This window comes from Rhinopithecus roxellana, chromosome 4 (assembly GCF_007565055.1).
Source record: "Rhinopithecus roxellana isolate Shanxi Qingling chromosome 4, ASM756505v1, whole genome shotgun sequence".
Lineage (NCBI taxonomy): Eukaryota > Metazoa > Chordata > Mammalia > Primates > Cercopithecidae > Rhinopithecus > Rhinopithecus roxellana.
The window spans coordinates 21,471,147-21,485,667 of record NC_044552.1 but is presented as its reverse complement, the minus strand read 5'-3'; the positions used below and the strand labels follow the sequence as shown (position 1 = coordinate 21,485,667).

Here is a 14,521-nt window from a genome sequence, read left to right as displayed (position 1 = left end):
TTGTATATTTCTCTCAATTTTGCTGAGAACTTAAAACTGCTCCAAAAAGTAGTCTATTAAAAAAAGCAATCCATTTTGAATGTATCAGTTGTCAAATATTCAAAAGAATAATTCCCAGAGTTTATGTGGGTATAGAAAATTGGGCATTATCACAGGCTGCTAACAAGGTATACAAATTAGTATAACTTTTCTGGAGGGCATTCTCGCAAATACATCAAAAGCCTTAGAAAATATGCCTGCTTTCTGCCTCATTGATTCTCATTATGGGAACTGAACAAAGAAAAAAATTCTGTAAGTAGGCAAAGTTGTATTTCCAAGAATGTTCACTGAAAAATTGTTTATGGTGATCAAAGTGTAAATGACGTAAATGATTAACACTGGGGACATATACCATAGAATATTGCACAGCTTATATGGAAAATTATCTTCCATGAAGACTTTTAATGATTAGCATGTCTTAATCAGGGATTTGTTTGAAACCTTTATTAGAAGGAAACAGTATTCTATGGACTCCCAAGACCAGGATATATATGGATTGCAGAGGCTGAGGGCTGAAGTCGTCACACCTGATTCATGGGATTCCCACTTCAGGAGTCCGCTTCATTTTTTGTTTCTCGGTTTGTCTCAATTTGGTTTGGTTTTTATGTGGCCACAAAAATTGTTCTTGTGTCCTCTATTTTTCTATGTATATTTTAGACAGGGTCCTGTTCTGTTGCCCAGGCTAGACTGCAGTGGTGCAATCATGGTTCACTGCAGCCTTGACCTCCTAGACTTGAATAAGCCTCCCATCTCTGCCTCCCAAGTAGCTAGGACTACAGGTGTGCACCACCAACCTAGCTATATAGTAATATAACTTTTGGGTTCACATGCCTAATAAACATTAATCAGAATCTGTGATCCAATGTCAAATTCCTATGGGCATCTAAAGCCTGGCTTGAGGGTCCCTTCCTGATCCAATCAGTGGTGGGGGACAGGTCACATGGCAGGCTGCACACTCAGGATTATGGCAGGAGTGGATTAGAATGGGGTGTGAGGATAGGTAAATTGACTATCCTGTTACACATAAAAATTGTTCATGACATAAAGTCCAGTGAGAAAAGTCAATTGTTTATGTGTGAAAAAGACCAGTTACCTACAAATCTATATTAAGAGGTTATATCTGTACCATGAACAAGATGATTTGCTTTCTTTACATTTTTCAAGTTTTTTAAACAATGGATATGAACTTCTATCAGGTATAAATTAATAATTGATGAAGATATTAATACAGACAATTAGGGTTATTTTTCCCTTTCCTATTTTTCCATACTACTTTTAATGGCAAACTACATAGTAACTTTATCAGTTTTTAAACAAGTGAGTGAGTGGGAAATGGAGACACAGCGACTTCCCACTTCACTGAATATTTGGATATTACAGGATACTACTCAAACAGAAATGCCTGATCAGTAGAAAATATTGCTGCAATACATCCCTCCTGGGTTCCTGTCCTCTGAATAGGGATTTTTACTTTACTTTTCAGGGTGTCTTACACTGCAGGCAAAACCTTGAGATTTGTTATAACATTTGCCCTTTGTTCAATGTTTCTATAACTTTTTAGAATAAAGTAGTAAGAAGACATTATTAATTAAATGTAACTCCAGTTGACATTTATGCCCATGTGGATATGGGTCTGACCCAAGGGAAATAACGAGAACATCATTTCCTTTGGACCTATAAGGAAGAATTAAGTTGTGTAAGGTGTTGATACATTTAGAATGTTTACATCTGTTCTACAAAATCATCATGGAGAAAGCCAATATACGTCTTCCAGATAATTGTGAGGGAAAGTACTTGACACTTTGAATCTTTTCATTTTCATCATAATAATATATTCTATGTACTTTCTTTCTTAAACTGAACTGAATCAAATAGGTTTAAACTATGAGATGGTGCTAAATGTTTAGATACTGATCTTAACATAGTGCTCAAAATACTTTGGGGAAAATTCCAGACATCAAGTTAATTTTACTTATAAAGGCAGAATAAAATATATATAGCTTTCTGGCTTTCTAAGCAACCCACTACAACTGATTTTACATGAAATCTTTTAGTGTCTCAAAAAGTTACAGCTGAAGGATGGGTGCTGTGGCTCACACGTGTAATCCCAGCACTCTGGGATGCTGAGGTGGGTGGATCACCTGAGGTCATGGGTTCAAGAACAGCCTGACCAACATGGTGAAACCCCATCACTACTAAAAATACAAAATTAGCTGGGCATGGTGGCGCATGCCTGTAATCTCAGCTACTCGGGAGGCTGAGGCAGGAGAACTGTTTGAACCCAGGAGGGGAAGGTTGCAGTGAGCCGAGATCATGTCATTGCACTCCAGCCTGGACAACGAGAGCAAAACTCAGTCTGAAAAAAAAAAGAAAAAAAAAAAAGAAGCTATAGCTGCTTCTATGACAGATTTGTTTTCTTTTCCCTCCAAGAAACTGTATTGATTGTTGCTTTTGGTCAGCTTAAGTCTTCCCTTTATCCTTAGTAATGGAAGCCTAATTTTCAGCTGGGCACTCTGCAATCCAGAATAAGACACGCTTTCCAGCCTTCTTGGCCTAGGGTTTTGCCTATGACATACTTGCTAAGTGATTTTTGGAGGCTGCTCAAAAGGAGGTGACTCAACTGGGAGGTGCCTCTTTCTGTTCCTCTGCCTTTTGTCCACATTTTACATGTGATAACTGGAGCTTCAGCAGCCATCAAGGATGGACTAATTATCTCCAGCCCTTTTCTATTAGACAGAAAAATAAATTTGTATGAAGTCACTCATGCCTTGTTTTTAAACGATATGCAGCCGAATCTAGTCCCAATCACTACCTGAGGGTTCACTGATCTTTTCACACTGGAAGACCGAAAAGTCTTCTCCTGAAAGGAATACCCTCTGCAGCTACTAACAATTAGTAGGTGGTGTTTATCACTCTGGTGACATGTTTTGGAGTGGACACCCCTAATTTTAATATTCTTCATCTGTGACATTCTGGTATTCACAATATAAAGATCATGATCTCCTCTCCAAGCTGACTTTATTGTTCAACTTCCAAAGTATTCCAGAACAAGCAACATTTCAAAATTGCATCATCAATATTAAAGGGCAAAAGTCCAATTTCTTTCATCAGACATTTACTGTATAGTGTCTATGCAGCAGCCACTAGACTGGCACTGGAGTTATCAAGTCAGACAATTGCTATTCAGATTAATTCAGCAAGGTTCATTCAAATTACTCACGAAATCTCTTTCAAAGTCTAAAACGTTGATTTATAACTTGAATCTTAACATAATGTGGTAGGGATGGGGAAGTGGTAAAATTACATGAAGCTAACCCTGAAGGCAAGTTCTAAAGTTCACCAGCGAAAAATATCTTTGCTTTTGAAAATGCTTCCACTGGGGAAGGAAGGGGTAAGGCCAGTGGGAGGAATGAGGTGAAGCCACTGTGGGAAAATGTTCACCATTAACCTGTACTTTAAGACACCTTTGAGAGTAGTCTCAAGGTGCAAACATCATCAGTTTTATTTTATAGGAGTAAGTTGCTATAGCATATGCAAAAATATCAATCTTCTCTTGTTCTGCTTAAGCCTGCAAATCTGTGGGCACTTGATTCACTGCTGACTTCAAAACCCTTACTCAGTCATGAAGCTCTCTATTGCTTAGAGTATATAATCATGCAGTTATGTTAAAAGCTCTGAGATGTCCTGCAGTGAAGAATGCTGGTTAACTTTGATCCTATCATATCATCTAGGATGAAATTATTGGGGTCCAAAGCTGACTTGAAGGAAAGCAAAGGAGAGGGAATAGAGGCAGGGAGCCCCCAACTCAGCCCCCAAGAATTTTCTGATGCCACAGTGGGCTACGGTGACTCTTCCTAAAGTGCTATTTGATAGTCAATGTGCCCTCTCTGACGTTCTACAAGGAGAGAACGCCTCATCAAGCCAGTTTGTCTTTGTGGTGATATCTCTGATGTTGAAAAAGACCTGACCTTTGCCTGAAGGCTTCTCCACATTCACTACACTGATAGGGTTTTTCTTCATTGTGGATTCTTACATGCTGAGCAAGGTGTGAGTTTAGTCGGAAGGCTTTCTGGCATATGTTACACTTGAAAGGTTTTTCTCCAGTATGAATTCTGTGGTGTCGAATAAGGTCTGAGGTCAAACTGAAGGCTTTTCCACACTCATTACATTGATGGTTTTTGGAGTGACTGTGGATTCTCTGATGGTGGGTGAGGAGTAGGGCCTGACTAAAGGTTTTTCCACACTCCTTGCACTCACAGGGCTCCTCCTGACTGTGAATTCTCTGGTGTCGATTAAGGTGAGAGCTGCGCCTAAAATTTTTTCCACAATGGATACATAGATAAGGTTTCTCTCCAGTATGAATTCTGAGATGTTCCAAAAGGCCTGCATTCTGGCTAAAGACTTTGCCACACTCGTTGCACTGATAAGGCTTCTCACCAAGATGGATTTTCTGATGTCTGACGAGGTGTGAACTCCTCTGAAAGGCTTTCCCACACTCATGACACTGATGACCTTTCTCTCTAGAGAGGACTTTCTTATGTCCTGTAAGACTGGAACTCTGACATGCATCAGACTCGCAGAGTTTCTTTCCCGTGTGTGTACTTGCATGTTCAATCAGGTCTGAGTGCTGGATGAATCCCTGCCCACATTCTGAGCATTTATACTCAGTCTCCTCTTTGGGCTTGGGCTGCTGCCTTTCCAAGTTAGAGCCCTCATTATGAGCCTCCATGGGTTCAGATATTTTCCCAGATGACTCTACTCTTCCACAAGAGTCTGTTACTACAACAAGCTTCCCATTCTCAATCCTTGTCTCCTCACCTGCAATATTAAATATATACCACCAATTACTTGTCTTTTGATGCTTGGGGAAAGGAATCTGCAACTAGAAGGAAAAAAAAAAAAAAACTTAATGAAGCCATGTGTGCAAAGTAAAAACACTGTGGATGCTTGTGACTGTATAAAAGAGTTACAGAATGGTACACAAGACATTGTTAACTATGACTGCCTTTGGGGAAAGATGGGGAATTCTGGTGGGAGGTAACTTATTTTAAATAGTTTAAATTTTATCATGTGATACTAGCAAGCAAGCAAATAAACGGTCTAAAAGGGCATGCCTGTACAGTCTTGAAGATAACTTGTCACATGGAAAATAAAAAAGCTAGGTTAATTGAGACCCCCAGGGCCCATAAGAAAGGGACGGCATTTTAACTGAAAATGAAGAAATGTAGATGTGGTGCCAATTTTATCACTAACTGTGTAATCTTTAAAAAGTAAGGTAAATTATCTGGGCTCTGTGTCCTCATCAATAAAGAAAGAATATTGCACCATAAGACTGTGACAATAACATGAAGTTCACAAAAATGCCTTCGGCTTTCCTAATCTCCTTGGACAACAGTAACTGCTCTCCTGTGTGGTTCAACAGAGTTTTTATCTCAATGCTGTGATAATTTACTCATGTCTATCTCTCTCCCTGAACCCCTGATGCACAATGCCCCAAGAGACTGTAAGCACATGCAGAGCAGACTTTGTTTTCTCTAGCACAGAGCCTGGTACATAACAGACATTAAACAAATGTTTACTAAATAAATGGCCTGTGTCCTAAGGGTGAAATTAAATGAAAATAGAGAAAACTTAAGCTCAGATACACAAGCAGATGGGTGAGAAGAATGTCAAGGTTTTTGTTTTGTTTCATTTTATATTTTTATTTACCAGTTTTTCTTGTAGCTAAGGATAACTCTTTAAAGTCTGGAAGCGTGACTGGGGACGCAAAGTCAGAATGAGAGAGTAAAAGGAAAGCTGGATGGAGAAAATAGAAGAAAGAGACTCTAAGCAGCACTAATAACAAACAAAAGAGGGTTAATCAGTGTGAGCAAGTTAATTCAGCAGATAATTAAAAAGGAGAGAGTAGATGACAGCCAAAAGGAAAAGTGCAAGTGAAGGGATTAGTAAGGAGATATCAGAGAAAGGAAGGTCACAGGTGGGGAGTGAAGAAATTAAATAAAGTAATAATGTACTGTGTACAAAGACCCTCTACGACAGAATGAAGTATTCAGTCCTACACGGGGGCAGGGGGCAGGAGTGAGAGATTAAGGAAAGGAATAAGACTCTTCCAGTAATGACATAATCACATATACAACTTTAAAAAAGCAAGAGAGGATAAAACCAAAAAAACCCTGAATTTTGAATATAAAATAACATTTTCAACAGATCCAGGGGGTAAGGAACATTTTCAAGAATCTACTGATGTTACATTCACTTTTTTTGAGACATGGTCTTGCTCTGTTGCCAAGGCTGGAGTACAGTGGTGCAATCACATAGCTCACTGCCGTCTTGAACTCCTGGGCTCAAGCAATCCTCTTGCCTCAGCCTCCCAAGTGGCTAGGACTACAGCTGCATGCCACCACGCCTAGCTAATTATTTATTTATTTATTTATTTTTTGTAGAGACGGGGTTTCACTATGTTGCCCAGGCTGGTCTCAAACATCTGGCTTCAAGCAATCCTCCCACTTTGACTTCCCAAAGTACTGGGATTACAAGTATGAACCACCACAGCAGCCACATTTACTTTTTGTATTTAAACTATACATCCATCACTGATTACATGGTACAAATTCATTTCTACAAGGCTATTGAGAAAAGGTAGGCCCCTTTCTTTCAGCTACTTTATTCAGAATGCTCCCAGAAGAAAGGTAACTTTGAAGGTGACTTGGAAATTGAACAGAGGAATAGGTAGCATGTAAAGCATGGTTTTAGATATGAAACCAGCCATTCATCAAATAGACATTTATTGAGGGTCTACGCTAGGCCAGGGACTCAGGAAACAAAACAAAGCCCTTCCCTTTTAGTCTGGCAAGAGAAAAAGAGAAGCAAACTAGAAACTACAATATAATGTAATCAGTTCTATGACAGAAAAAAAAAAAGAAGAAGAAATGAAAAAATGTAAGGAACAAAAATTAGGAAGAATTTCAGTGACAAAGAAAATAAAGGAGGCTGAACGAGGTGGCTTGCACCTATAATGCCAGCACTGTGAGAGGCCCAAATGGGAGAAATACTTAAGACCAGGAGTGCGAGACCAGCCAGCGCAACATATAGAGACCCTGTCTCTACAAATAATTATAATAAAAAGCCAGGTGTGGTGGCACACACACCTGTAGTGCCAGCTACTTGGGAGGCTGAGGTGAGAGGATCACTTGAGACTGGAAGGTCAAGGTTATAGTGAGCTATGACTGTACCATTGCACTCCAGCCTGAAGACAGAGCAAGACCCTGTCTCAATAGAAAAACAACAATAAAAAAGAAAATATAGAAAAAAAAAAATCCAGGTGACATTTAGAAATGAAAGATAGTGGTCATTTACAATAATTTGAAGGAAATTTTTTAAAAATGGCTTTCTTTGCCTTGATTAAGAAACCAGCACTACTTGTTTTTTTTTTTTTTTTTTTGAGACAGAGTCTCGCTGTGTCACCCAGGCTGAAGTGCACTGGTGTGATCTCGGCTCACTGCAACATCTGCCTCCCGGGTTCAAGCAATTCTCTGCCTCAGCCTCCCAAGTAGCTGGGATTACAGGCACCCGCCACCACACCTGGCTAATTTTTGTATTTTTAATAGAGACTGGGGTTTCACCATCTTGGCCAGGCTGGTCTTGAACTCCTGACCTTGTAATCCATCTGCCTTGGCTTCCCAAAGTGCTGGGTTTACAGGCAAGAGCCACCATGCCTGGCCACTACTTGTTTTTTTTTAAGAGATGTTGCCCAGACTGAAGTGCAGTGGCGCAATCATTGCTCACTGCAGCCTTGAACTGGGCTCAAGCCATCCTTCTCCCTTAGCTTCCCAAGTAGCTGGCCTAGCACTACTTTTTTTATTCACCCCTACAGTAAGAGGAAGAGCAAAGTGAAGGTCCAGGTTCCCTTTGTACCTTTTCCTTGCTATTTTGTTCAACTAAAATATTTGGGGTGATAGACATCTCTTACCTCTTGATAGTGGTTCTGATTAGACCATAATTATTTCACATTTGTGAAAACTCATTGACCTGTACATCTAAAAAGAGTGAATTTTACTACATGTAAATTATGCTTCAGTAAACCTAACTCAAAACAAAAGCAAAAAACAAAAGACAAGGGTGCTAAGCAGAACCTCAGAGGGAAAGGCACAGTCCACCACATCTCACACACAGCAGATGCAATCCAGTTCTTACCCTTCTCTTTCTTGGGCTTTGTAACTTCACACTCAGGCCGAACCCGCTGTTCCTGCACTCCTCTCAGAGGGGCCATCTCCTCCACAAGTATTTTTTGTTCCTTTGCCTGGTCTGGATCCTAGAGACAATTAGGTATATGGAGGCATAATTAGATATAGGTGGGTTTAGGAAACTGCTGTTCAGAAAAACACCTACATGTTAAGAAAGAGAACAAAGAGAAACCCCAGAGGGGCAAAGAAAAGGAGATGGGGAATCTGGCACACATTGTTTTCTCCCAGCAAGGGCCAGGTAAGGTTGAGGGAAGACCTGTAGAAATGAACAGCTAGACTGGAAAAAAACTGAATCAAAGCTTAGTAATTCTCCTTCCGCTGATGAGCTCACGTCCACCTGTCTGGCCAGAAATCTCAATTTCTGCATTCCTGAAAAAAAGCACATCTGACCCTTACCACCTGTTGTCCTGTTTCTCCAAGATCCAGCTGCAAATCCTCCAGAACCACCACCATGTCCTCCCCGCTCTCTGGGTGACGCTCCTACACCCAGGCCTGGAGCTCCTTAGGCAGGATGGTCAGAAACTGCTCCAGCACCAGCAGCTCCAGGATCTGCTCCTTGGTATGGGTCGCAGGCTGTAACCACTGTTGACAAAGCTCCCAGAACCGACTTAGTGCTTCTCGAGGTCCTCTGGTCTCTTCACAACGCAACTGCCTGAATTGTTTGCACAATGGCTCCTGTCCAAGGCCTTTACTGTTTCCTTGCAGCTTGAATCCCTGTTCCCAAGTAGAGTAGTGATCCTCCCTCACTACCCGAAGCCCCTCCTTCTTCAGATTCAGGGGAGCCAGGGAATGGGCACTCACCAGTGCTGTCGCCATCCCCAGCTTCAGACTGCTCTCCTTGTTTTGGAGAACTTTCTTTGGACTGTATCTTCAGAGACACTCCTAAAAATATAGTAGCAAGAATGAGAGAAACAGTAATAGTACTGCTAACAAGAACAGTAACATTTTCTTGGGTTTATACATTTCCTATTATCCATTTTTTTCTCTCTGAAACAACCATTTCTAAACATATATACAGAAGGAAAAAATTATCTTACAGAATACCCTCTAATGTAGAAGGAATAATAGATTTGAAAAATCACCATTTTGCAGCCCTCAAAATAAGTGAGGCTAGGCACTGTGACTCACACTTTCATTTCAGCACTTTGGGAGGCTGAGGTGGGAAGACTGCTTAAGCCCAGGAGTTTGAGTCCAGCCTGGGCAACATAGTGACACCTGGCATGGTGGCACATGCCTGTAATCCCAGCTACTTGGGAAGCTCAGGAGAGAGAATTGCTTGAGCCCAGGAGTTTGAGTTCAGCCTGGGCAACCATAGCAACCCCAAGACCTATATTAAAAAAGGAAGAAAAGAGAGAAAAAGAATGAAAGAAAGAAAAAGAAAAGAAAAAAGACAAGAAAAGAAAAAAGTGAAAGACAAGGAAATAGGGAAAGTTTTTTCAGACAGAGAAAAAGACAGCATAAAGCTGTTGGATGTTCAGTGTAGTAGTTAGTTATGGCCGGGAAAACAGTTATATGGAGCCAGAATCCTGGGAAACATCTACACGTAAGAAAGAGAAGTGAGATGGAACTGGAAAGGTAGGAGAAGAAAAAAGACAATAGTATCCAGAAGGTCAAGAAGGTCTATTTCTGCAAATGTGGAATGGTGGAAAGACCCTGGGCCTTAGACAGGCCTGGGTTCCAATACAGCCCTGTCACTTATATGCTGTGACCTGGGGCAAGTTACTTATCCTTTTGGACTTAGTTCACTCATTTGTAAAATGAAGATAATACCTAATTCACAGAAGTTTTGAGGTAAATGAGATAATTCTAAAGAACAGGAGGAATTCATTGATTTATAAGAGAAATGATATGAACACAGTGTTCAAGAGTGTGAAATGCTATACGATGGTGGATTAATCTAAGACCTGGCATAGATACTTGATTCAAAAACAAAGATGTCGTCAGTGACCTCTGTGAAGGTAATTTTGGTAGTAAGAATAGCTAGCCTGCCGTAGGAAATGAGAAAATGGAGAGAGTGAGCATAAATGACAAATTTCAAAAAAGTAATACATTGAATGGAACAAGAGAGATAGGGCAGAAACTAGAAAGGGCTAATGTAGAGTATAAATATGTTTGTGACTTCAGTAACTGTCCTTATGCTGATGATTTCCTTATTCTTCAGGTCAGACATCTCAAGTGTCACACTTGAATTTCCTTCTGCCTATTTGGGACCAGGATATCCTACAGAAGCCTCTCAAATCCAACATGTCAAAAATGAACTCAGACAATTCCCTATCATCCTTTGCGGCAGGCCCCTGGTATGTGGAAATTTAGCATTCTTGATTTTGACTATGCTTGAGTGTCCCTATAGATCAGTGAAATACCATCTGTCAGCTGCTGATACATGCCTTTGAATCAATGTGCATATGGTAAGTGGCAGAACAGGGGAAGGCTCACTTAATCAGTGGCTTAGCCTTCAAATAGTTTGCTGTTACATATTACTGAATGTGTATATAGTAACACTTCCCAGCTGATAATTATTTTTCTTAGTCAAAATGAACTTAAATTTTAAAAAGCCAATTCCTAGTATTCTTAATATAAGTAAAAAAGTCCAAGAAAGTGATGATTACCAGTGAAACCCTGTGTCTACTAAAAATACAAAAAATTAGCTGGGCGTGGTGGCACAGGCCTGTAGCGCCAGCTACTTGGAGGCTGAGGTAGGAGAATAACTTGAACCCGGGAGGCAGAGGTTGCAGTGAGCCGAGATCACGCCACTGCACTCCAGCCTGGGTAACAGAGTGAGACTCTGTCTCAAAAAAAGGTGATGATTATTAGCTAGAAAATAAAAGGTTGGTATTATAATGGTTAATTTCATGTCTCAACTCACCTGGGCCACAGGGTGCTCAGACATTTGGTCGAACATTATTCTGGATGTTTCTGTGAGGGTGTTTTTGAAATCAGATTAACATTTAAACTGGTAGACTAGACTAAAACAGACTGCCCTCCATAATGCTGGTGGGCCTCATCCAAGCAGTTAAAAGTCTGACAAGAACAAAAAGGCTGACTCACTCCTGAGTAAGAGAATTCTTCCTGTCTAAAACGCTTCAAACTGAATCATCAGCTTTCTTCTTGCCATCAGACTTGGAACTAAAACAGCTCTTCCTGAATCTCAAGCCTACGGCCTTCAGACAGGAACTATACCATCAGCTCTCCTGGTTCTCAGGCGTTTGGGCTTGAGCTGGAACTAAACCATTTGCTCTCCTGGGTCTCCAGCTTGAAAACTCACTCTGAAGATACTGGGACTTGCCAGCCTCCATAATGACCTATGCTAATTCCCTATAGTAAATCTCTTTCTAGATCTCTATCTATCTTTACCAATATAGATACCCTAGTTATGCAAATAATGACACAAATACAGGCATTTGTGTGTGTGTGTGTGTGTGTATATATATAATTCATATTACTATTTATGTATATATACCTGTATTTGTATTATTACATCTATAGAGATATCTTACCAATATCAGTATATAAATATATCTATGCCACATACATATATATATACTGATATGTATATCAGTATTGGTATATAAATAAATATGTGATATGATGTTGATACATATATATAGAGTATGATGTGTGTGTGTGTTTTTTTTTTTCTTTGAAACAGAGTCTTCCTCTGTTGCCCAGGCTGGAGTGCAGCGGTGCGATCTTGGCTCACTGCAACCTCTGCCTTCCGGGTTCAAGTGATTATCCTCCCTCAGCCTCCCAAGTAGCTGGGATTACAAATGCCTGCCACGACACCCAGCTCATTTTTGTATTTTTAGCAGAGACAGTGTTTTACCATGTTGGCCAGGCTGGTCTCGAAATCCTGACCTCAAGTGATCCACACTCCTCAGCCTCCCAAAGTACTGGGATTACTGGCCAGGTATGATGCTGAATTAGTGGTGAGTTCATTTCTATAATGTGATTAAATATATCAAACACAATATATAATAATTTGATAAACTGTTTTGGGAGGAGCTCCATCTACCCAGATATTTGAGCCAGAAAACTGACCATTCCTTCCTCCTTTCACATCTCATGTATCTGATCAATCAAGTTCTATTGATTCTATTGCTTAAATATCTCTCAAATCAATCCACTTCTCATCCCCTTTGCCATCATCTTCTACCCAGACTACTGTGACAAACAGACTGGACTGACACATCAATCTATTTTCCACACACAAACAGTGATCATTCTAAGGAGGATATGAAGTATTATTATATCCCTGCTATGCCTGTTACATATAATGGCTGATTATTACCCTTAGGCTTAAGTTCAAAACATTTAATATGGTTTAAATCGTTTTTTGATCTAATGAACTACTTTATTTCCTCAAATTTGCAATACTCCTTCTTGGTCATTGGCCCTTCCACAGCTTATTCCTTCTGCTTGGACCACCCTCCAACCCTCCAATTTTCTTCTTGGTAATGCCCACTCACACTTCATGTCTCAGCATAATAAAACAATGAGCCAGGACAACTATATTACATGTTTCACATATATTAATTATTTAACTCTCACACAACCCTATAAAGAAGATACTATTACTAATTTCATCATGCAGAGAAGGAAATTGAGACGGGGAGAGTTGAAGAATTTACACAAGGTATCAAAGCTAAACCTCAGATCTTTCCTCCAGTATCTCTTGCACCCACAGGCCCAAAACCTTGAATTTATATTTGCCTTCTCTCTTACTGTCACACCCTACATCTGACCCAGTAGCAAATATTATTGGCTCTATTTTCAAAGCAGATCAATAATCTGACCACTGGCTCAGGATATCCTTATCTCCCACCGGAATTACTTGGAATTTAAAAAATTACTCTTAACTTTTAAATTTTCTTGATTCCATTCTTGCCCACTTACAATCTATTATCATCATGAGTCTCCACATAAAGATGCTTTAAAACGTAAGCCAGATCATGTTTTCTTCTGCTCAAAATCCTCCAAAAACCCTCATGAAGACAAAATTCCTTACACGATACAATTATCATTTACTCTACACTTTTTCTCTCCATACCCCAATCTCTCTGACATCATTCCCTACAAAGGTCGCCTTTGTTCACTGCTCCAACCACTCTGGTCTCCCTGTTATTCCTCAAATATGCCAAGCAAGTTCCTGCTTTAGGACCTTTGCACTTGCTATTCCCTCTACCTAGAAAGTTCCTGTCCGCAAAAGCCACTTAGGTCTTTCCACCCACCTCCTTCAGATTTCTGCTCAAATATTACTAATCTTCTCGGTGACGCCTACATTTAATACCTACTTAAAATTGCGCTCAGTGGATGAAAAATATGCAGCAGGAAGGTTGTACTCGGTTAACTAGATCCACAGCTTCATCACTCTCACAGGCCCCAGGGCGGACATCTCTGCCACGAACCCCGCCCCCTCGGTCGAGGGAAGGTTCTCTGCGCCCGGGGAGAACCAGCTGCTCCCTAGGCCCCTAAGCCTCAGTTCCGCCCCAGCCCGGGGCCCAGCTCCAGGGTCCGCTCACCTGGCCAAGGGGTCTCAGAGGAGCCAAACGCTCTGAAACACCATCTTAGCGCATCACCGAGGGTCAGCTCTAGCTCTTCGGAGCACTTTCTTCTCCGCTCTAGGAACGCTGGAGGACCGTGGCTCGATGGTGCCACTGCCCAGGCATAGCAGAAGGAGACTAACACGGGTACCGCCTGCTGAGCATAGCTGGGAGGGTCATTTCGTTGTGAACTGAGATTGTTGGTTTTTCTTTTTTTTCTTCTTTCTCATTTTAAAGCCAATGTTTATTTTATTCATGTAAAAACAGGCCAGCTCCGTTGAGTGATACCACAAACAACCAACATTTTCACTTTGCTCACATAAATAAAACACACACACTTCGCCATTTTTTCCCAATTTAAAGATTCATCAAACACAATGGCAAAAATAGTTGTCAAAGTACTTCGAAAATTAAACTAAACAATGGACATATGTTTGGATTGAAAGGTTTAAGGTAATAAGAAATTAAGTCTATTACTGTGAGAGAAAATAAATCAACAACGCTTTGCAATGAATGTAAGTTTTAGGGGGAATAAAAGCAACAGATACCACTTTATCAAAATAAATTCTATGACAGAGAACAGAAATAGTCTCTCTTCCCACAGTATCACAAACTGGGTTTTTATAGTTTTTGAAGAAGATAAACTCTTTGAGTGCTTATACATTGCTGGTGGAAATGTAAGTTAGTTCTGTCACTGTG

At 40.4% G+C, this 14,521-nt stretch overlaps 1 protein-coding gene across 1 annotated transcript; it reads right to left on the bottom strand.

The window, feature by feature from the left end:
* Positions 1–3,525: 3,525 nt before the first annotated feature.
* Positions 3,526–13,778, bottom strand: ZSCAN26 (zinc finger and SCAN domain containing 26). The gene is given in 4 exon segments (XM_030928334.1): positions 3,526–4,857; positions 8,233–8,350; positions 8,679–9,164; positions 13,574–13,778. Coding segments are annotated over 3 exon segments (1,440 nt in total). The 5' UTR covers positions 9,099–9,164; positions 13,574–13,778; the 3' UTR covers positions 3,526–3,955.
* Positions 13,779–14,521: the final 743 nt, after the last annotated feature.